The 22,253-nt window shown below is 40.5% G+C and overlaps 1 protein-coding gene across 1 annotated transcript in view; it reads right to left on the bottom strand.

Moving 5' to 3' along the window:
- Positions 1-22,253, bottom strand: part of KCMF1 (potassium channel modulatory factor 1) — a 70,745-nt gene that overhangs the window by 8,700 nt on the left and 39,792 nt on the right. The window contains exons 2-5 of the mRNA XM_026481758.4: positions 21,335-21,502; positions 17,100-17,239; positions 3,055-3,156; positions 173-347 (exon numbers count right to left, since the gene is read on the bottom strand). Of these exons, the coding sequence (XP_026337543.1) occupies positions 173-347; positions 3,055-3,156; positions 17,100-17,239; positions 21,335-21,502 (585 nt within the window). The remainder of the gene's footprint in view (positions 1-172; positions 348-3,054; positions 3,157-17,099; positions 17,240-21,334; positions 21,503-22,253) is intronic.

Below are 22,253 nucleotides of genomic sequence, written 5' to 3'. Positions count from 1 at the left end.
TATTATAAACTACTTTATACGGTCTACTTTTACAATATTTATAAGATTTGGGGGAATTCTGTGAAGGAATACAGGAGCATGATGAGAGACTAAAGACACAAATCCCACCAAAAACTTTTAGAGCGCCGCCCCCTCCCTGGTCGTTTCCTTTATGATCAGGCAACTAACTTACCAGCTATAGGATCCATGGCTTCCCTATTGCTTGGAGAATATGAACTCTGAGAAGAAGAAAGTCCACCAGTAGAACTGCTAGTAAAGTGCATGTTTGATCTACGAGCACGAGGACCTCCTAATCCCCGGCCAGGGTGAAACATTCTACGTACGTGTCGAACACCACTCGATTCATCATAACTCCAAAGTTAAGAAAAGAACCCAAGTATTTCACAGAAAGAAAAAAAATTCACTTGAGCCCTTGCTAGATAGACACGCAGATTTCCTAAATTGTAAACATTTAAAAACAGCACATTTAATTTAGAATGCAAATGTCAGAACCATATCTATGAGGGCTATTAACTCAAAAAAAAAAAAAAAGACTCTTAAATATAAAGCAATGAGTGAGTGTGTATATATTGTGTGTGTGTGTGTGTGTGTGTGTGTGTGTGTGTGTTTTCAAAGGGGAAAAAGGTTTTCCAGGTGGAAGAAACTTCTTCCTAGGGTCCAGCTACAATAACCAGAAGGGGTGAGAGGCGCTGTCAGGTCGGACACCCAGGTGAGCCATCTCCTAGCCCTGACCTCAGCACTGAATCTCACGTACGTCCATATTGAAGTAACCAGAACTGATAAGCATCAATGTTAGTACCTGAGGAGAGTGGTGCTAATCAAATCTCAATTATTATCGGTAATAAGAAAGGAACAGTAGGAATAATTTAAATTCAGGAATAAAAGACTCCTTTCGGTTATTAGTTTTGATCAGTCCTCAAGTTCTTTTTCAACACTGCTGCAAAACAGAAAACTAGAGTTGAATTTCTGTAGAAGTGGACACACAGAGTCATACCACATTTCTCAACAGGTCACGTTGCCAGCAGCCTCCCCCATCTTCTGCAGCTGACTCAAACTAAAGGACGTCCCGAAGAGCACACAGCCGCCCAAACTCATGATGACAATCTTGCGTTTCCACGCTGGCCAATGTGTGGGAAAAGCCAGCTCTCGTCGTAATAGAGACTTTTGTTTCAAAGCAGCACACAGAACATCTGTATCGTGCAGAACAACTTTCTGCTGGCTTCCCAGTCTTCAGCTGATGATCGTGGAGTCATTGAGGGACAGGCTGAGGGGCTCCAACAAGCCCTCAGGGGCCACCAGTATGTGCGCTGTCTCATCATGGTATTCAGGATCATGGCTCGGGTTCTACAGGAAGTGATGCTGCGATCATTTTATCTTGTCCTTTAAAAGCATCTGGGTGTAACAATTACACTTTAGGAAGAGTTCCATCAGAACAGTTGACAAGAAGAAAGTTCTGGTGCTTACAAGGCTTGGCGAGAAGCCACGCCCTCATGACAAACAAAGTCACCACACAGCAGCACTTGAAGTACCTGAAAAATCAGTATATTTCCAGGATAACTGCAATGTCAACATTTGGTTTTACAGAACCTCATGGTAATATAGGAATCTCGAATGTAACATATGCCTTCTCTTATTCTTATAATTTTGCGTAATTTAATCTTCTTCTGATAACCAGAGATTCTTACAAAAATTTCACAAAAATGGATGGAGATGATATGGGACAGTCTACTGAATGGACACCAATTTCACTAGAGGCCCTTGAACTTGCTGACAAAGTTCAGGATAAAATAAAAATATTCAGGATAACAGCTTGGCTTTCAGTTATTTGCCTAGCTTCTCCATGAAGACAGAGTGAAACAGGGATCAAGCATAACCCTCTGGGTATGTTATAAGATTCTTTTATGTAAAATGTGAAGTGACTCAAAGACGTAAGTATTCTTGGCCCATCTGGGTTTCCTTATTCTCTTTAAAAAACAACAAACCACACGCTTTCTTCATTATGCTTTCAGTGTCCGCAGCACTTAGCAGAGAGGAAAAGTGGTTTCCTTGATTGGCTCAGGTCTGGCTGACATTCTAATCTCTTAGGTTTGTTCCATGTCCTTATCTTTCCATTAGTTTTCTCATCTTCCCCTAACTCTGAGGGACCATATTTCCAATTAGAAAATTAGGAACCGTAAGCAAGGGATGGGAGCTGTGCAACGAGAAAACCATCAAACCAGTTTCTTCCTCAATAGGACTAAGGCTGAATTATGATTGTCGGGAGGCAATCAAAGGAATCAGAATGAAGTCTGGCAGAGAGAAAAGTTGTAATTAGCTCTTGAATTGCTTCGTACTGCAACGAACACTGAAACCTTTACATGAAAACAGACCCCTAAGTTAATAGGTGATAGTCATAGAAAAACAATTCAGAACTTGAAACAAGCACGGAGGGTACAAAATTAATTACTCTGGTGGGCCGCTCATATCTTGGATTACAAGGAACATCACCAGCCACTGCTGAGAGACCGACTTGTGAAGGGGAAGCAGAAAGAAAAGCGGGAAGGACTCTGGAGCTGGACCTGACCTCATGCTGACCCACTCAGAGACTGGGCGGGGAATGGCGGTCTCTGGAGAAGGGGACTCCAAAGGGAAAGCAGCCCCAACATGCATCCTTGCTCATCATCCCACCGATTACAGGATAAGGCAACAGAGCACAAGAAGGGGAAGCAAATAAATGCGCCTTATATATACTTAGATTTTAATTTGGATTAGCATTTTCCTCTTTTGTATGAAAACTTATAACCCTGTTAAGCGGTCTTAAAAAAAATCTGACTGTAATGAAGTGAAGAGATGAGCAAGGCAACTTTCACTTAACGAGCACTGGTCACGGGACAGTCATGGCGTATAAAGAGAGAAATGAACTGCATCTCAACACTGAGTCACTTTCAGGAAAGGTCAAAAAAACTAAAATAATTTGGAGATTAGTTGTTCTCTCCGGGTATATTGTCCTTAAAAATAATCAAAATAACAAACATTACAAACAACTTGAACCCTTCTTGCCTCTTAAAAGGATATTAAATCTCTAGGGGCTCTGTGTTCAAGTGTCAGGTGAGCGGCGAAGTCATCCGTGACATGATTAGGGTCGCCTCCAGGTAACGCTGCACATATTGGACAAATCTGAAATGAAAGTAAAGAAAGCAGATTTAACAGATGAATACTGATCAAACATCTTGCTGGATGAATATTTTACTCCAACTGAGTTTCAACCAGGCCAAAGCACAGCAGAGATGGTGCGCTCGTCAAAAGCACCAGAGGCCTGCCCGTGACCTACCGCACATCCGCGCTGGTACCTCAACTAAAACAGACCACGTCAGAGTCAGACCCAACAGCTCTCAACGAACAGCTCAAACTTGAGCTCTGGCAAATCCTTTCAACAGCCTGGCCAATGCACCTGCGTGGTCTAGCAAAATAGCTCCCCCCAAAAATTTAAGATGTAAAAAAAAAAAAAAAAAAAAGATTTAAGATGTGCTCTTCAGAAGATGTGCTATTCAGTGCCCATTCCCATCTGACTCAGTCCGGTCTTGAATGGTAAAGACTGACACATAAACATCCCCCAAGTAAGCTAGATTTGAGAGCCAATCTCCAAATGTGACAGCAAAACTCTTATTAAAACACAACTATACAAACTCAAATATTAAGACAGCGTTTACTGATAACAGCAAATGCGCTCTATACAGTCATGAACAGGACTTCCAAGGGAAAATGGGGGTGGAACAAAACGCCAGGGAGTAGGAGACCAACTTCCCAGTACGCCTTAGGGCAAGGGCCAGGACAAAGGAGGAAGAACACGGTGCGTCCAAAGGCAGCGCTCAGGGGAGACTTCATAGGTTGGGAATACTGTTTCTGAAACAGCAGTGTCAGGGAAGTGGCGAAATAGGGAGAAGAGGGGAAGGATTGAAAGAATGAGGCACTTTCAGAGGAAATGCCCTTTCTCTTCTAGAAATCCAAATGGGAAGATGATGGTCTAAGAGTGGTAGTAGCCAAGCCTTGGGGTATGAAGAACTTTAAACAGCAGAGCCAAGAAGACAGGCCTGACGCAAAGGAGCACAACCAGTGGAAGCCCCAGGAAATCACAGAGGTTTAGGCTTGTGTCTTTCGAGGGACGAAAGGGCTGAGGATGGGATATGTGATTCTTCCTGCCAGTACATGTGTTGTGTGGCTCAGTTCTTTCCCCTGGAGTAAAATTCAGGCACTCAGTTGACCTTGCTGCCTGCTCGTGGCAGAGGAGAAGAGGAGAATGGCGCTGGAGACGGGGAGGCAGGGGCAAGGTGAGACTTGGAAGGCCCGCCCTGGGCCACAGAGGGGAAAACAAACTGATTCCCAGAGCCTAAGCCAACACACATCCCCACCCTCTGGTGACTAGAAAGCAGGAGTCCCCTGAGAGTCTGACTCGGATTTGATCCCAGTTCCTCTTACGCCCAGTCCGCTGTCCTGATTCTCTCCGCCTCAGGAGTCTGAGTAGCAGCCTCAAGAAAACCTACAGACGCTCATGAGGATAACATTTAGGCAGGACAGTGTGCGAAAGAAGCAGGGAGGGGGTCACACAGGGATGTGCCTGCGAGAGAAACGAAGAAAGAAAGTAGATAGACATGTGCGTGCCTTTCTTAGAAGATGCCAGAAAGGTGGTCAGACATTCTGTCCTCTGTCAGAGAGAAAAGCAATTGTATCTGTTCATAAGTTCACCAATTCTCAAGTCTTGCCTAGGAATTTAGGTTTTACTGTCGGTATCATTCCTGTGCTGCAACATTGCAAGGCGGCGTCTGGTACACTTATTTCTTGCGTGTTTCTGTCTTGCCTGGCCAGACGGTCGACAGTTTTTGAGAAATGCAGGACAGCGTGATTTGTTTCTTGTTTGGGAACTGTGACCAGACTTGCTGACAGCAAAAAGACCGACAGGTCTGGAGAAGCAGAAACAACCACCAGTTATTTAAAAATCGAACAAACAAGCCAGGTTAGGTATCTTTGAGACTGTTCCGCAACACTAACAGGTACTGGGCTACGGTGTTATTACAATACCACTGACTGCAAGTACGAGACCTTTATCCAAAGAAAAAATAACCATTAAGAGGAAAAGGCACCTTCCTTCTCAAATATTCCCTTTAGGCTGACCTTTGGATAAAATCTATGTACAACTTGAACTCCACAAAGAGAGCTGTAGAAGTTTCGGTACTTTGAGGACACATGTAAATGTTCTTAGAGGAGAAAAGTCTCCTTGAGGATTTGCATTCCTGGAAGGAAGACAGGATGGGGAAGTACAGATACCAAATGTACTAAGAATGCCCTAACAGGACTGACAGTCTCCTACAAACCAGAAAAGCACCTCTGAGATGGGGATGTGGAATACTGTTTAGTTTTGAGTGTGTCTTTACTTCCACATGATGATACCTAAGACCTTTTATAAGACAGGAAAATTCCACACAAAGGATAAGCTATTAACTCTAAAATTATGAGTTTGTCAACATTAATATTTATCGTACTTCCACTGCCACATGATATAGTAACATCTATTACTTGAACAAGAAAATTCCATGTAACACATTAGCTTAACATATGACAACTTGCCAACATTCAGGCACATTGAATTGGCATAACTTGGTGCTTCCTGAAATTGGCTGAGTATATAATTCATCTGGAGCATTTGTTAAAAATATAGTTTCCTAGGCCCATGCCTGGAAACTGATTTTAGGAGATCTGAAAATCTGTTTTTGACAAGGGTTCCAATTATCTTATAATTAGATAAATTTGGCAAATACAGCTTGAATATACAATGGTATTGAAAAATAAGAAATATTTACCCTGTGGAATGAAACACGAAATGTTGTTTTACTTACTATCCCCTTGCTCAAATTTTTATGACAAATGTCTTTGCTATTTATTTGCAGTCTTGTCTTTGCTGCTGTGCGAGTCTTCCTCTTCCGCTTCATCTCACTACTGAAGCTCACCATCAGTCCTGCTTTTCATCTGCAGCCCTCTGGAAGCCTCTATCAATGTACCGAGATGAAATCCCATGCCAAAAACAGAATGGAGTTTCCAATTTTCCACGTGGCCCCAGTGCATGACTGCCAGCAAGCAACCAGTCAGCGTGGATTCTTTTCTTTTTTTTAAGATTTATATATTTATTTGAGAGAGAAAGAGTGGGCACATGAGCAGGGGGTAGGGGCAGAGGGAGAGAGAAACTGAAGCGGACTCCGTGCTGAGGTGGAGCCTGATGTGGGGCTCCGTCTTCTGACCTGAGCTGAAACCAAGAGTCGGCTGCTTAGCCGACTGCGTCACCCAGGCGCCCCAGTCAGTGTGGATTCTTACCACAGGTGGTCACCCATGTCTACACCATACCTTCTGCAGTCATTATTTCACGTACGCCAGGTCAGTACTACATTTATACAACATTTTTCCCTGTGACAGGTTCTGTACATAAAAGTCATCTAAAATCAGCATGCTCGGTTTTTGTTTTTAAACGAGAACTCCACACGTTCTTCCCATGCAATCACCAACCGGTCTAAAGCAAGGTCACACCCCCTGCAGCCGGGGCATCCTCTCTCCGGCTACCGTGCAGCGCCTCAAGAACGACAGAGGACGGAAGTTCTCCTGATGTGGTGAGCTCTTCTCCTTTCCTCGGGGGACGGGTTTCATAGCAAGTTTCTTGCCCACTCTGTTCACTGCTACAGAGAAATGCACTTAAAAAAACTGCCCACCTGCCCCACGCCTCACGTGGCTTCCCCCGTAGCTGGACCGCAGCACTAGAGAGATGGCTCTCACCAGTCAGCGCGTGCCGATGACGAGCTAGACTGGTTCTTTACCATGAGGCTGACCCACTCGGAAGCATCATCCTCCCAGGCCACTTGAAACTGCCCTTGAACTCAGATTCTGGGATACTGCGCTTCTTGTTAATGGCAAGCACTTTAAGAGAAATAACTGCCTTGCCAACTAGTATTTCTCGACTAGGTTTCTGGATCACAAACTTGATAAACTCATGTATTTCTTTCATCTGACTAACTTTACATCCATGAGAAATATTTTCTTTTGAGTACTGGTTCAAAAGCTGTGCTCTCCCTATATCGTCATCTATGGTTATTTTCTGGTAACCCCAAATGTTTGATGCACCATTTCTATGGCAGCCGTGATCTGGTTATGGCAGCACAGCTTCTCTGTAATTTCTGTTTTGGGCCCTTTTGAGGATTCATTTTCATCCATACAATCATTCTGAATAGGTTCGTCCTGTCTCAAAAGAACTACAGAATCACTCATGCTCTACCATCCTTCCATTCCCAAATAACAGCCTACGAGGCACGATGATGGAGAAAGTAATGCTATTCCTTTGTACCAATGCCAAGCCTTCTCTTTACTGTCTACCCAACCAAGTGGACAAATGTTCTGGTTTTAACGGTTCTCTATTATCCGGTCTTACTCAGCTGATTCCATTTTATTTCCCACAACATTCACTGACTTACCATAACTTCCACTTCCTACATTTCTTTCTCAAAACCACATCTTCGTCCGTGTTGTCTCTTTCCTCTGAATAATGCCTCTCTTTCCCATTCTGTCCACTTTTTGAAATCATACCCATTTTTCAAGGCCTACGTAAAGTCACAATGCCCTCCGACTCCTTGTGCGTTATTCTCCAGTTGCATCAGATAATCTAGGGTGGTCTTTAGATGTGCCATAAAGTCTTGTGTGGGTTGAGGCCATGTTTTAAAGTTGGTATGGTAACAGCCATTGTGCCTTACTTACTCCAAGAATTTAGGGACTTCAGAAAGCAATACTTCACACTTCACATATTAAATGTAATGCTCTTGGTTAATACTTGGAGAGACATATTCAGTCATGAACACTTATCTTGAGAAAGGCCAGTAAATATCTTCCTTTCCAAGCTGTCCTTTATAACTGACCTAGGAATGATCTAGAACAGACTTTCTTCTGACATTATTCTTCTGAGGGCAAAGAAATAGGGCTAAAGTAAATGTGTTCCTCTCACCCTTTTCCCATGTTAACAACTAACAACTCAGTTAATTTCTCTCAGGCACCTATGCTTGTTCTCACATAACACCCTTCTACAGCCCCCATTTTCCTGTTTCTTTGCTTTTTGTCCAGTCATCACTTGAACTTTCCTTCTCCTTTTTCCCGTTCCTTGTTCCTTTTCTCTACTACAGCTATGGGTCAAGTTGTGAAGTTAGTCATGGTTGAAAAGATGAAAGGTACTGCTCTTGTATCTGAGGAGTTACGGGTTCTGGAGCAAAATTAAGATGTAGTGAAGTCTGGGTGCTCAGTTAAGCGTCTGACTCTTGATTTCACCTCAGGTCGTGACCTCAGGGTCATGAGACTGAGCCTTGCATAGGGCTCCATGATCAGCGCGGAGTCCGCTTGAGATTCTCTCTCCTTTCCCTCTGCCCCTCCCCCTTCCCGTGCTCTCTAAGTAAATAATAAATAAATCTTAAAAGCAAAAAAAAAAAAAAAAATGTAGTGAAGAATCACTGCCACAGCTCTACTGTCTTCGTAAAAGCTGTTTACTTATTCATCCTTATGCAAGTCTGCCCCCCTGCCACACACACACACACACACACACACACTCATAAGCACAAGAAAGATAAAAACACAACTTCAAGTCAAATCATTCTCCTCTGTTGTTTAATACCATACTAGCTTTCTAATACTAGGTTACACAGGCTTTCCCTAAGCAGCTTGAAACTCTGGTTTCAAGCTAGGCGTCCAAAGGGCATTGACAAAAATAGCTTCTTTTTAAGTTGGGGTCTTCTTTATGTTACATGTGTAGGCTCTATAAATTTAATGAAAACATGTAAGCAAAGCCTCGTGAGTGTCATTTAAGATACAGGCACCTTCCAAACTACAATAAGCACAATTCTTCTTGTGCCACTCTTTACAAATGCATGCATTTGTAAAGGAGCTATTCTATGAAGTCCAGGTGGCCATAAAGTTAATTGAGTTCTCACTCGTTAAATTTGTTATATTGTATAATTTTGTTACTATGGACTATCTAATTCATTAAGTATTTACTAAGTACCAAAGTCAGTGTTCATTTAATAGCCTGGGTTATAAAATCATCAAGAAATGAAGATAGTGAAATGACCAAGAAGTGAACAATGGTAAACCTGCCACCATTCAAGTTCTTATGAATTTCATCTCCTCTTAAAAACTGGGATGTATTTCTCATTATTTATTCAAACTGGGTTACAATTCATGTCTCTTCTTTCGAAGGGCTCTTAAACTCAGTTGTTTTTTTTTTAAGATTTTATTTATTTATTTGAGAGAGAGAGATTGAGAGCAAGACCACGAGCCAGGAGATAGAGGGAAAGGGAGAAGCAGGCTCCCCACTGAGCAGGGAGCCCAAAGCGGGGCTCAATCCCAGGACCCTGGGATCATGACCTGAGCCGAAGGCAGACGCTTAACCCACTGAACCACCCAGGCACCCCTTAAACTCAGTTCTAGAAATATCTCAGGCTTGTTCTGTTAGGCAGACTTTTCTGATCACCTGCGATATAATGGGGTATTTTTTTAACGAGAGTTTCTTCTACTGAAAAGTGATGATCCAAAAAGAGCTATTAGAATGTAAAGCCAAGACACATAAAAAACCTTCACACGCACAGTATTTTAGTCCTTACAGTTTAAAAAAAAAAAAAAAAGTCAACATTCTACTGAGCTAACTACTGCTGAGGCTAACTGGTAACTTCGGGTTTTTTATCTCCTGCCCAATTAAAAGTAGTACATCTTATAAAATCTGCAAATATAATAAATATAAGACTTAACGCTGGAGTTTTGCTTTGAGGACATAAACAAAGCAGTACTGGAAAATCTATGCCACATGGTCAATAAACTTCTTCTGCCTTCTAGAACTATCTAAGTTACAGCCATTTGCACCTTAGCCATCCACTATGAGAATACAGATATAGGTACTTTCCCAAGAGCTGAGTGAGCATACTGTTCGACTGGATTACAATCTAATTTTCTGTTGTTGCCATGGAACACTGAAACTAACTTATAATGAAGTATGAGTTACTTCATATTGAAATTATTTTTCTTCTCAGCTCCATTCTCCCCATTTTAATGCTTATGTTGGAGCTGTCACATGCTTCTGAAGAACAGCATATAGAACTTCAGGGAGTTTTTGTTACATACAAAAGTTTTAATTTTCCTTACATTTTTATATGTGATTTCAAAGTCCTAAATAACTAAGTTTGGGGAGGCGCCTGGGTGACTCAGTTGGCTAAGCATCTGCCTTCGGCTCAGGGCATGATCCCAGGGTCCTGGGATCGAGCCCCGCATTGGGCTCCCTGCTCAATGGAGGGCCTGCTTCTCCCTACTCTCTCTCTCACTGTTGCTCTATCTCAAATAAATAAATAAAATCTTTAGAAATAAGTAAGTTTGGGTTTAAAACATTTTATTTATTTATATTTTAAAGATCTTTAAGTAATCTCTACACCCAACGTGGGGCTCAAACCCACAACCCTGAGATCAAGAGTTGCACGCTCTACCACCTTAAATGTATTTCTTTACACAGAAATTTGAATTATATGTGTATGCTGATGTCCTGGGAATTCACAAAACAAAAAAATATAATTTAGCAACAATAAGAAATAACTCAGAGCTGTCCTTTTTTTTTCCTTTTTCTAATCACATTCTTCTATTTTTTCAAAGATTTTTATTTATTAATTTGAGAGAGATAGAGAGAGAGAGAGCACAAGCAGGCGGGAGGGGTGCATGGAGAGGGAGAAGCAAGTTCCTCACTGAGCGCAGAGCCTGATGTGGGGCTCGCCTGAGCCGAAGGCAGACGCTTAACCAACTGAGCCACCCAGGCGCCCCAGAGCTGTCCTTTTTCTTTATCCTGCCCACAATTCACTCTAGATATAAAGCACCCATACTTACCTAGAAGAAAAATCCCATTGTAAGTGCCACTTTCTCCATCTACCCTGGGGTAAGCTATATATTTTACTTGTAGACTTTGAAAAAGAAAAGAAAATGGGAAGCTCTTACGGCTTAGTGGTGTCAAGAAGAACTTGAAAGCTGCAGGGGGACAGGGCCAGGGAGGCAGTGCTCTAAAAGCAAGCAACAATTTTTGGGAAGAATCAGACATAAACTCTACTTAAGTTAGTGGGTTTATGTTGTTTACAGTGAGTTGAAGTTAAGAGTCTGACGAAGACAGAAGCTTTGTATGTTCCTCTCCTCAAGGGCATAACCAGTTTGTCAAGTGAGGCCGAGTTTGCTTAGAGCTTCCTAGAAAAAAATGACCTCAGCTATGAATACCAAGACTGGTGTCTTCAAATAATTTTCTTAATCAGTTTTTGTTGTTTTACTGTTTGTTTCGTTTGTTTTTTTAAATCTGAAGGGCAGGTCTGGAAAAGAAGGGATGGTGGGAGGAGAAAAGACAAGGCTGACACCCACTTAAAGAATTTCTGAGCCACCTTGTAATTTGCCAACAGTTGCTGGAGAGCTCCATCTTTATACCATCTTCCCTACAAATCTTCCTACAAACCCTCCAAAACATTTCTTTGACCTGAAGTTAGCTGTCTGGACACTGAACTAGACAAACCAGTATTTCATAGGACAAAGAAGAAACCAGACCAGTGGCTAAAGAAAAAAAGAATTCAAAATGAATGTGTCTGACAGCTGATGTCTTAGCCAGTGCCCCCTGCACGTTAGGCATTGTTTCCATTCAGAAAACTGCCTGCCTCCCTTCCCCTACAGGATTTTAATTCAACTTCAACAAAGAAGAAAGTAGAAAGTAATGAAAAGCCCATCCGGGGATAACAATGTACTCTCAAATAGCACACACAGACCCTTCCAAGAAAAGCTATTATCTCATTTTCTCAATAATTTAAGTAATTCCCTTCTTGGTTTTCATATCATCTTGAGAAACTGATTTCTCACAGAAACAGCTTTTAAAAATATCTGAACACATGCATATAGGATTATCCCAGAACAAACCTGGAACCCCCAAAGTGTCTCCTAACATTTCCTTCCCTGCTCACAACCTAAAAATCTGCTGGGATACTGATGGCTCTATCACGCTTAAAATGGAAAGTATTACGATCTGATTTTAAACAAATAAATGTATTCAAAATAACTATTATTTAAAAATGTGCAAAGACAGGCAAACACTAAAGATAGAAAAAGGTGATTTATAAAATAGAAAGTGTTTGGGGTCAAAACTAATGAAAAGCACAAATGATAAAAGTACCAAGCCCTAATCTTCTACAATCTCTCTAGCTGAATGCAGCTGAGCAGTGACAATATGGTTGCCTGTAGCAACTGTACTTTTCAAATCCTATCTATTTCTCCACTATTATTAAATAAAATACCCTTGTTAGTTCACAGAAAAGCAGACAGCATCCAACTGCATTCTTTGATAAAGAAGAATGTAAGCAGAAGTCAAAGCCTATTTTTTTCTTTTAATATATATTTGGCTTTTAAATGCTTACCTTTATCTTGGTTATCTGATTAAAAGGGTAAACAGGGAATTATAATATTTAAGAAAGTATATAAAATTAAATTAGAAGATTTGCAAAAACTGTGGTTCACTCCACCATTATTGCTCCTTAATAAGGAAATAAATGTGTTGGGAAGTTAGGTCTATAGATCTACATATTAAAATGGTCTCTCAGGGTGCCTCGGTGGCTCAGTCAGGTAAGTGGCTGTCTTTGGCTCAGGTCTGGGATGGAGCCCGAGTAGGGCTCCTTGCTCAGCGGGCAGTGTGCCTCTCCCTCTCCCACTCCTTGTGTTCTCTCTCTCTTGCTCACTCTCTTTGTCTCAAATAAGTAAATAAAATCTTTAAAAAATAAAATAAAATGGTCTCTCAATGAAATAGATATATTGATGATCAAGTCTTAAAAGTCCTATAGACAATTTAAAACATGTCATTTCTCATAGCCTTCATGCATAAATCATATCTACCAATGTTCATCTGGTCTGCAGATTTGATCTAATACTTTCCTGCTTGTTTAGAGATCAAATGCATCTACTGTTTATACACAAATTGCCACAACGATGATAATTTATTTTATTTTATTTTAATTAATTAATTTGTTTGTTTGTTTGTTTGTTTGACAGGGAGAGAGACAGCCAGCGAGAGAGGGAACACAAGCAGGGGGAGTGGGAGAGGAAGAAGCAGGCTCCCAGCGGAGGAGCCTGACGTGGGGCTCGATCCCAGAACACCGGGATCATGCCCTGAGCCGAAGGCAGACGCTATTTAATAACTGAGCCACCCAGGTGCCCCAATGATGATAATTTCTATTTTGTGCTCCAGACAAACAACTGTTCAAATATTAAGTAAATTATCAGCTAAAGCCGATTATTCTGAATTACTAAAAAAAACTTAAAGGTCCTTTTATGCTATCATTTTTCTCTGTAAGAATTATTTTTTTTTAAGTTTATGTATGTATGTAATCTCTACAACCCCAATGTGGGGCTCAAACTCACCACCCTGAGATTGAGTCGCAAGATCTTCCGACTGAGCCAGCCAGGTGCTCCAAGAGTTATTACTCAAAAATGTCTAAAGTCAGACTGTTGGAAATTTCCAAAAAATCATTCTTTCTCCTTGATTTTTATTTCTTATAAATGGAACACAGTACCACCACGCTATTTCAAATGTAATTCATTCTGTTATAAACACATCTAGGTCTTCATTAAAAAGGGAGGGAAATGTATCATTAACATAAACGAAGAGCACTTAAATGCTAGCCACTACCCTAACCCCCATTCTGGAGAGTAATGAAAATGAGTAAATACATCAAATGAAAAGTCGAAAGCCAAAATTTCCCAGCAATGACCTATTAGAGCCCTGCTGTTAATTGCGAACAGAATAGTTCTGTTCATAATTTCTGGAAGTGGGAAGAAAATGCTGGTAAACCAAAAAGTGCTGTTATCTTTTAAGTATAATATTCTACAGATAAATTACAAGAGATTTTATTAAACAAAGAAGTGAAAAATTAACTACATATCATTAACGAAACATAGCAGCATGTTTCATCTAAAAACAACAACAAAATCCCTGAAGGCTTTCTAGTCAGCTGCAGTGCAAGCTGCAATGGAAGATTTAAGAAAAATTTTACAGTCACTTCTCAATGCCCTTTTACATCCAAAGAAAAGCTTTTCTACCTACCATGTTTCTTCCACCATCCTACTACTTCCTCAGTAATCCATATTTGCAATCCCATTTGACAATGACTGCTCACTTCTACTACCAGATTGATAGATTTTAAAATTACATGCTGGGCTCCTTCCCCTCTGAATTCTTCCCACAACCAAAATCCAGTTAGTTGTTCCAATCTACCAAATCTCACTATAAGTATGAGGGATTTTAAGAACCTGTGCTTAATTTCAAAACCACATTATTTAGCATTATTTGGTGTTTACATGAAGACGACTGAGATTATAACCCAATCTGCTTCCTACATTTTGAACTAGTCATCACCTTCACTATGCATTCTGTAGCAGATGTTTTTCACAGTATCTGGCTTTGAAGGGTTCCGTCCATACCCTCAAAATCAAAAGTCTCTTGAGTAATTGCAAATTAATCTTAAGAAGGGGAGGCAAATCTTAGGTTGGGGCCTTAGAGTCCCTAGCTGAAAAAGGAAACAGAAAAATACAAACAAGGTTACAAAGTTGTCTACAAAGTTGTTTTTTGAAAATTAACCTTCAGGAGACTTTCTTGCTAGCTGTGTCAGGTATCAGTAAATGCTTTCTAGTGGTGACAATGACATTTGCAGTGACATAGCCTCTTGCCCCTAAATGTTCCAAATGGATGCTGGTTAGAGGAGTGAGATCCTTAAGTCCTCTAGGAAGATACAAACTGCTGGCCTAGAGGACACATGCAGGAAAACACAGGGGCAAAAGCGAAGACAGCACACTGAGCATTCAGAAAGAAAAATGTAAACAGGAAGAGAAAAGGAGAGACAGTCAGTTGTTATGTGAATACAGTCCCCCACTAAAATGACATGAGTCACCCTTGAACTCCAGAACTTTTCCATGTTTGACTAACCATGACTTTGGCAAAACACTGGGGTGAGGGGTGGGGTGGGAGGGGACACCTAGTAACATCACCTGGACATTCACATACAACTGTAACGTTATTAGAGCTGATAACAGGCTCCACACGTATACAGAGAGGCACTCAAAGTATTTAGTAACTGCGGTGACATAGGCGCCAGTCCTCCGGTGTGGACACTAGTCAGGAAGCCATACGTAGTGCCAGCCAGGGACTGAGAAGGACATGACTCACATGATTTGAAGAAGAACTAACCCTGTGCCCTCATAGCAAAGATTCTTGTTTGCTTGCCATTTTTCACTTGAAATGCCCAGGTGGAAACACAGGGCAGATGCGGTGTTCATGCAGACTAAGGGCCAGTGAGGAGGCAGCAATCCCTAAAATACTCCACTAATACCAATCGAAAAATGGCAAGGCCACTGTCTTGAGCCATGTGCTGAAAGCCTGGGAACTTCATAAAGGCGCGTGCTGAGCAGGACCTCTGAGAGACACACCATGAAACCATCTGTGGACGGCAAGTATTTCATTTCCAAACTGTGGGTCAGGTACAGAGGAGCGTAAACAAATTCTGAGTATTTACTCTCAGGAAAAAAAATAAAGGCAAAGCTGCTGAGGCAGAGCTACTGATTCCTATTTTAAAGAATTAGTTTTTCATTCATGGAAAGGACTTAACTTTCTGCTAGATTCTCCCATTTCGGATGTGGAAAGTAGAGTAGCCGCCCTGTCCAGGTGGGGTGAGGAAAGTACCGCACTAGGACCTACTGCCTAGTTATGATTTTAAGTGTATCTCTAGTATATCTCTAGTGTATCTAGGTAAATAAAGTACCCAAACTTAACAGAAATTAAGTCAAAAACAAATTATTCCCACAACAACCAGGGCAGAGATGCAATCAAGTCCCTGTTCCTCAGACCAGTACCTGGGGCTGTGCCAAAAGGAAGCAAAGTCACCTCTACAGAGTAAGAAGAACAAATTACGAACAGTAGTAACATGTGACAACAGTACTCTGAGGCTGCAAGACGGTGCAGGACGAAAGCAGTTCTGAGCTGCTGGAGAGTAAAATTTGGCTGGAGGACAAACGTCATGTAAATTTACCAAATGTTTGAACTATAAATCTTCGAAGCGACTTTAAGCATCCCACTAAGCAGTGTAAACGGGAACAGAAGTGAACCTGTCCTACGCACAGCTGCAAGAGCAGAGCCGTGGCAGAGCTAAAACAGCACCATGGTGAAGCAGGGACAACCCAGAGGGACGCTGGCTGAGTTCAAACCCTGGCTCTGCCCCTTAGTAGCCGTGGGTCCCTGGACACACTATTTCTCTTGAGTTTTAGCTAATTTGTCTTGAGTACACCTAGGGGCTTATTAGTTGATGGAACGTGCAATTGCTCGTGCCAAATTCTCCAAATTCCAGACCTGGAGTCCATCCCTCACTTTATCTATTATTTCCAATGGTAAAGGGGGGAAGGGGGACTCTTTGGGTACACTTCATCATTTCTTAAAAGTTGAATATACGCTGACTTAAATATCCAAAGAGCTTTCAAGGCAAGATTTTCTTTGTGCATTATTCTAGGTCCTTGCCTTTTAGCCACTGGGAAAGATTAGACTAGAAGGACCATCTGAGGACCTTAGCGCTTTGACCTGATGAAAACCAAGTAAGTGGTCTGTTACGAGATGTGACAATGGATTACTACACTTAATGACTTAAGATTTAAAGATTTCCTTACAAAGGTTTCCTTGACAAAGAGAGATGAAGCAGGTAGCAAGAATACTCTAGAAAGAGCTGTGCTGCAGTCTGGGGTGCTTTTACCCTGTTCACAGGGCATTTGCTAAGGGCTCCTGAATTTGGTCAAGATTCCATACTGTGCTAGTGTGAACAAATGAAGCGTGTTATCTTGCACACGTGCAGCCTCCTAGGAAGTGTAAAACTTGCTGTAAAAAGACAATTTTAATAATTATTATGCCAACAGTATCAGTCCACTTAGCAGGAGACAGAGGATAGTCGCCTAGCTTTATTTCTGTAGAAATAATGTACTTTAACACATCCTTTTAGACACAAGGATGCTTCACTTACCACTTCTGTTGATGTTTCTGCATGTTCAGAAGTAACGTGTTCTTGAAGAGATGTCTCCGTATAGCCCATTTTTCCACAATAGGGACAAGTAAAAGACTGTGGCTGCTCTACAGAGAAAGCTTCCCCACCATAGTACAAATCTGAAAAACAAAGCAGAAGTGTAGTGAGAAATAATTATTGTGTTTTTTTAAATATATAAAAACGTAAACAGATGGTACAATAATGTAAAACAAAAGAATGCCTGAAATCTCCAAAAACCTCACTCTGTCAAGGAGTGCTCAGGTGCCTCTCTGCTCACATATGCAACAACTCCGTGACACCCCTCCAAAGTTTCTTTTCTACCCATATAGCTATTATTGCCTTAAGAGAAAAACAAAGCAAGTAACTTTTTATCTCTTCATTTAATTTTGAGGGTTTTTTTTTTTCTTTTTTGGGGAAAATTTTAAGTAATCTTTACACCCAAGGTGGGGCTCGAACTCACGACCCTGAGATCAACAGTTACATGCCCCTCTGACTGAACCAGCCAGGCACCAACCCCTTCATTTAATTTTGAAACACCTCTCATTTCACATCTAGTTCTAATTTTACTGTAATTTATTTTTTCTTTGTCTCTGTATGTGTAGCAATGCCAGTGTCAACACAAAGAATTAGCAGGGTGAGAGGTACCTCGTGGCTCAATCGGTAGAGTATAGAGATTACTTACAAATAAAACTTTTTTTTAAAAAAATATTTTTATTTATTTATTTATTTGACAGAGACAGTGAGAGAGCACAAGCAGGGGGAACAGCAGAGGGAGAGGGAGAGGGAGAAGCAGGCTCCTTGCTGAGCAGGGAGTCTGATGCAGGGCTCGATCCCAGGACCTTGGGATCATGACCTGAGCTCAAGGCAGATGCTTAACCATCTGAGCCACCCAGGCGCCCCCTAAAAATAAAATCTTGAAAAAAAATAATCAGCAGGGTGTATCATAATACAAGAGCACAAGGGCTCAGAGTAGGCGACTGTGATCAGTATGCCAACTCCCCGATGCAGTTATTTGTCTAAAGCACACACCATTCAGCAAGAAGGATCCTAAGCACTGAGTTCTTGCAAAATGCTAACCTGAATGGAGCACTACCACGACAAACTCTGTCCAAACTCGTTACTGAAGAACTGACCAATTAGTGATAGTCTATGCAAATAATTTGTTTGCCTCATTAGTACATCTCAAGTTCTATTTTTCTCCATTAGTAGCACAAAAGGAATTACAATTGCAAGTATATTTAGTATGCTACATCTCTTCATTATAAAGAACTAAATTTAACATGACACAAACACTTAAGATATGATCACTTTTGTGGGAAGAGGAAATGAAAGTATTCACTACATAAGAGATTTGTTCACATTCATTTTTAGGAAGATTTAGACTACCTTAAAAATATTTACCCATTTATTATATGCGTAAGACTTGCCAGGTGGTTTTAGGGTAGGTGGGGATAAATATATAAAAATGAATAAAACTTGTTCCCCTGATAAAGGGCACGTACAAAACACCCATAGCTAACATCATACTTATGGGTGAAGGACTGGATGTCTTCCCCCCCTAAAACCTGGAACGAAGACAAAAATTTCCACTCCGGCTATTTCTTTTTTTAAAGATTATTTATTTGAGAGAGAGCAAGCCCACACAGGAAGAGGGGCAGAGAAAGGGTGAGGGAGAGAATCTCGAGCAGATTCCCTGTAAGCCTGGCATGGGGCTGGATTCAAGGATCCCGAGACCATGACTTGAGCCAAAACCAAGAGTCAGAAGCTCAACAGACTGAGCCACCCACGCACCCCAACTCTTGCCATTTCTATTCACTATTTTACTGGAGGGTCTAGTGATTAGGTGAGGAACGAAATGAAAAGCAGCTAGATGGAAAGGAGGAAGTAAAACCATCTCTATTAGCAGATGACATGACCTTCCACATAGAAAATCCTAGGGGTGCCTGGGTGGCACAGTCAAAGCATCTGACTCTTGATTTTGGCTCAGGTTATGATCTCATGGGACAGGGGATCGAGCCCCACCTTGGGCTCTGCACTCAGTGGGGAGTCTGCTTAAAGGTTCTCTCCCTCTGCCCCTCTCCCCAACTCTCTCTCTTAATAAATCTTTAAAAAAAAAAAAAAGGAGAAAAACCTAAAAAATCCATTAAAAAACCATCAGAACTAATAAACAACAAAAACATTACAGGATATAAGACTGATACACAAAAACCAATTGTTCTATACACTTGCAGTGAACAATCCAAATGTAAAATTTTAAAAATCCATTTACAACAGCAAAAAGAATAAAATACTTAGAACAGATTTAATGAACAAAGTGTAAAACTTTTCCTCTGATAAATACAAAACTTTGTTGAAAAATATCAAAGATGACCTAAATAAATGGAAGAACATCTCATGTTTATGGACTGGCAGACTTAATACCGTTGCTCTCCGAAGTCACCTACAGATTCAAAACAATCCCCATCAAAATTCCAGTTGGCTTCCTTGCAGAAATTTGATGAGCTGATCCTAAAAATGTTTCACAGAAACTCAAGGGATCTAGACTACCCAGAACAATCTTGAAAAACAAAACAGAACAAAAGCTGGAAGACTCACGCTTGTCAATTTCAAAGCTTACTGTAAGTTTATAGTAATTAAGACAGTGTGGTACTAGCTATAAGTATAGCTGTAAAGAGAGAGCTATAAATCAATGAAATAGACTAAGAATCTAGGAAAAGACATACTTATGGTCAACCAACTTTTCTTTTTTATTAGATTATTGAGATATCTTAGACATATAAAAATTGTGTATATTTATGGTACACAAATTGATATTTGATATATATATATATATATATATACACTGTGAAAAGATCACCACAATCAAACTAACGTATCAACCACCCCTACATAGTTACCTCTGTGTGTGCGTGTTAAAAGACTTAAGATCTATCCTCTCCAAAAATTTCAATTATGTGATATTGTTAACTATGGTCCCATATTATACATCAGCTCTCTAGAGCTTATTCATTTTGCATAATGAAACTTTGTAGCCTTTGACCAACATTGTCCCATCTCGCCAACCTTCTCACCTCACGTCAACTGATTTTTAATGAGAATGCCAAGGCAATTCACTGGGTAAAGAACAGTCTTTTTCAATAAATGATGCTGGGATGACTGGATATGCATATGCAAAAGAATGGTCTACCTCATCATTCCACAGACAAAAATTAATGCAACATGGATCAAAGATCTTAAGGTAAAAACGAAAACAATAAAACTTTTAGAAGAAAACATAGTTTTAAATCTTCATGATCTTGACTGGCCAGTGGTTTCTTAGATATGACACCAAAAGCACAACAAAAGAAAAAGTAGATAAACTGGACATCATCAATATTAAAACTTTTGTGCTTCAAAACACCCATCAAAAAAGTGAAGACACGGGGTGCCTGGGTGGCTCAGTCAGTTAAGTGTCCAACTCTTGATCTCAGGGCCCTGAGTTCAAGCCCCACACTGGGCTCCACGTGGAGCCTAAGTTAAAAAAAAAAAAAAAAAGCGAAAAGACAACCCACGGAATGGGAGAAAATTTCCGCAAATCATCCAACTAATAAGGAACTTGTATAAAGAGTATACAAGGAACTATTAAAACTCAAATAAAAAGACATATTACCCAATTAAAAGATGGGCAAAGGATCTGAATAGACATTTCTCCAATGCAGATCTACAAATGGCCAGTAAGCATAAGAAAAGATGGTCACTAGCATTAGCCATCAGAGAAATGCGAATCAAAACCCCATGAGATACTACTTCACAGCAACTATGATGGCCCTAAAGAGAAAGATTACAAGTGCTGACTAGGTAAGAAATTACAGCATGAAATTTATAGCTTTTCCTATGGCTTAACAAGGTCTTCTAATCAACTGTAGAAACAATCTGCTTTCTGATAACCAGAGCAAGAATACTTGTGTGCTGTTGGCAAGAACAGTCCATTGACTTTACTCCTTCTTTACTGAGGCACTCTTCCATCTCCTACTTTGTCAGTTTTATAGATCTCTGAATGGCTTTCATGAACAATTAAGGTATGATTAAGGGAATTATTTAGAATATAAAAGATTCATGTTATTTTTAATGTATCCTATTGGCAAGAATCTTGGAACATTCTGCCTTTACTTTTTCACGCACATACATACAAACTTCTACATGACAACCCATTAAAATGTGAGTTAAATACATACCAAAATCTACTCTCGTTAATATGCACTGCATTGGGTGGTCAGTTGTATGCCTTGTTGTTGTTGCACCACTTTCATAACAAGATGCACAAAGATCGTAATCGTAGCAAATTAAACACTTATATCTGCGACCTCGAAAATTTCCTTTTAAACATGCATCACAGCTGACACCTATTAAAAAAAAGAAATATCATTAATTAGCAGCTATAATAGGCCATACTCCATCTCATTTTTATAAATTTTTAAAAAACATTTAAAAAAAATATTTTATTTATTTATTTGACAGAGAGATAGAGAGAGCACAAGTAGGCAGAGCGGCAGGCAGAGGGAGAGGGAGGAGGAGGCTCTCTACTGAGCAGGGAGCCTGACTCGGGGCTCAATCCCAGGACCGGGATCATGACCTGAGCCGAAGGCAGACACTTAACTGACTGAGCCACCCAGGTGCTCCTATAAATTTTTTAAGGTACACATTTAACCCCACATTTCCTTCCTAAAATGACTAGAAACAACACAGTAAATGCTACAGGAATTTCCAATGATATGGTGGATCTGTTACTCTGATTTATATTCCTAATGAAAATAACTAAAAAAAATTATGCCATTTGCAACAGCATTAAAAAAAAATGCCTATGAATAAATCTAACCAAAGATGGGCAGCCCTTTATGAAGCAAATTAGTAAATACATACTCAAGGGTGCCTGGCTGGCTCAGTGGGTGGAACATGAAACTTGATCTTGGGTTGTGAGCTCGAGCCTCACGATGGGTCGTGGAGATTACTTATATATATATATATATACACACATACACACATTCTCTCTCTCGAAACATTTAAAGGACTTTATTTATTTTTAGATTTTATTTATTTGAGAGAGAGACAGAGAGAGTCAGAGGGTGACAGCGAGAGAGAGAGAGAGAGAGAGAG

Source organism: Ursus arctos, unplaced genomic scaffold, assembly GCF_023065955.2.
Source record: "Ursus arctos isolate Adak ecotype North America unplaced genomic scaffold, UrsArc2.0 scaffold_8, whole genome shotgun sequence".
Lineage (NCBI taxonomy): Eukaryota > Metazoa > Chordata > Mammalia > Carnivora > Ursidae > Ursus > Ursus arctos.
The sequence above is the reverse complement of the archived record's forward strand: the minus strand, read 5'-3'. Positions and strand labels throughout refer to the sequence as shown.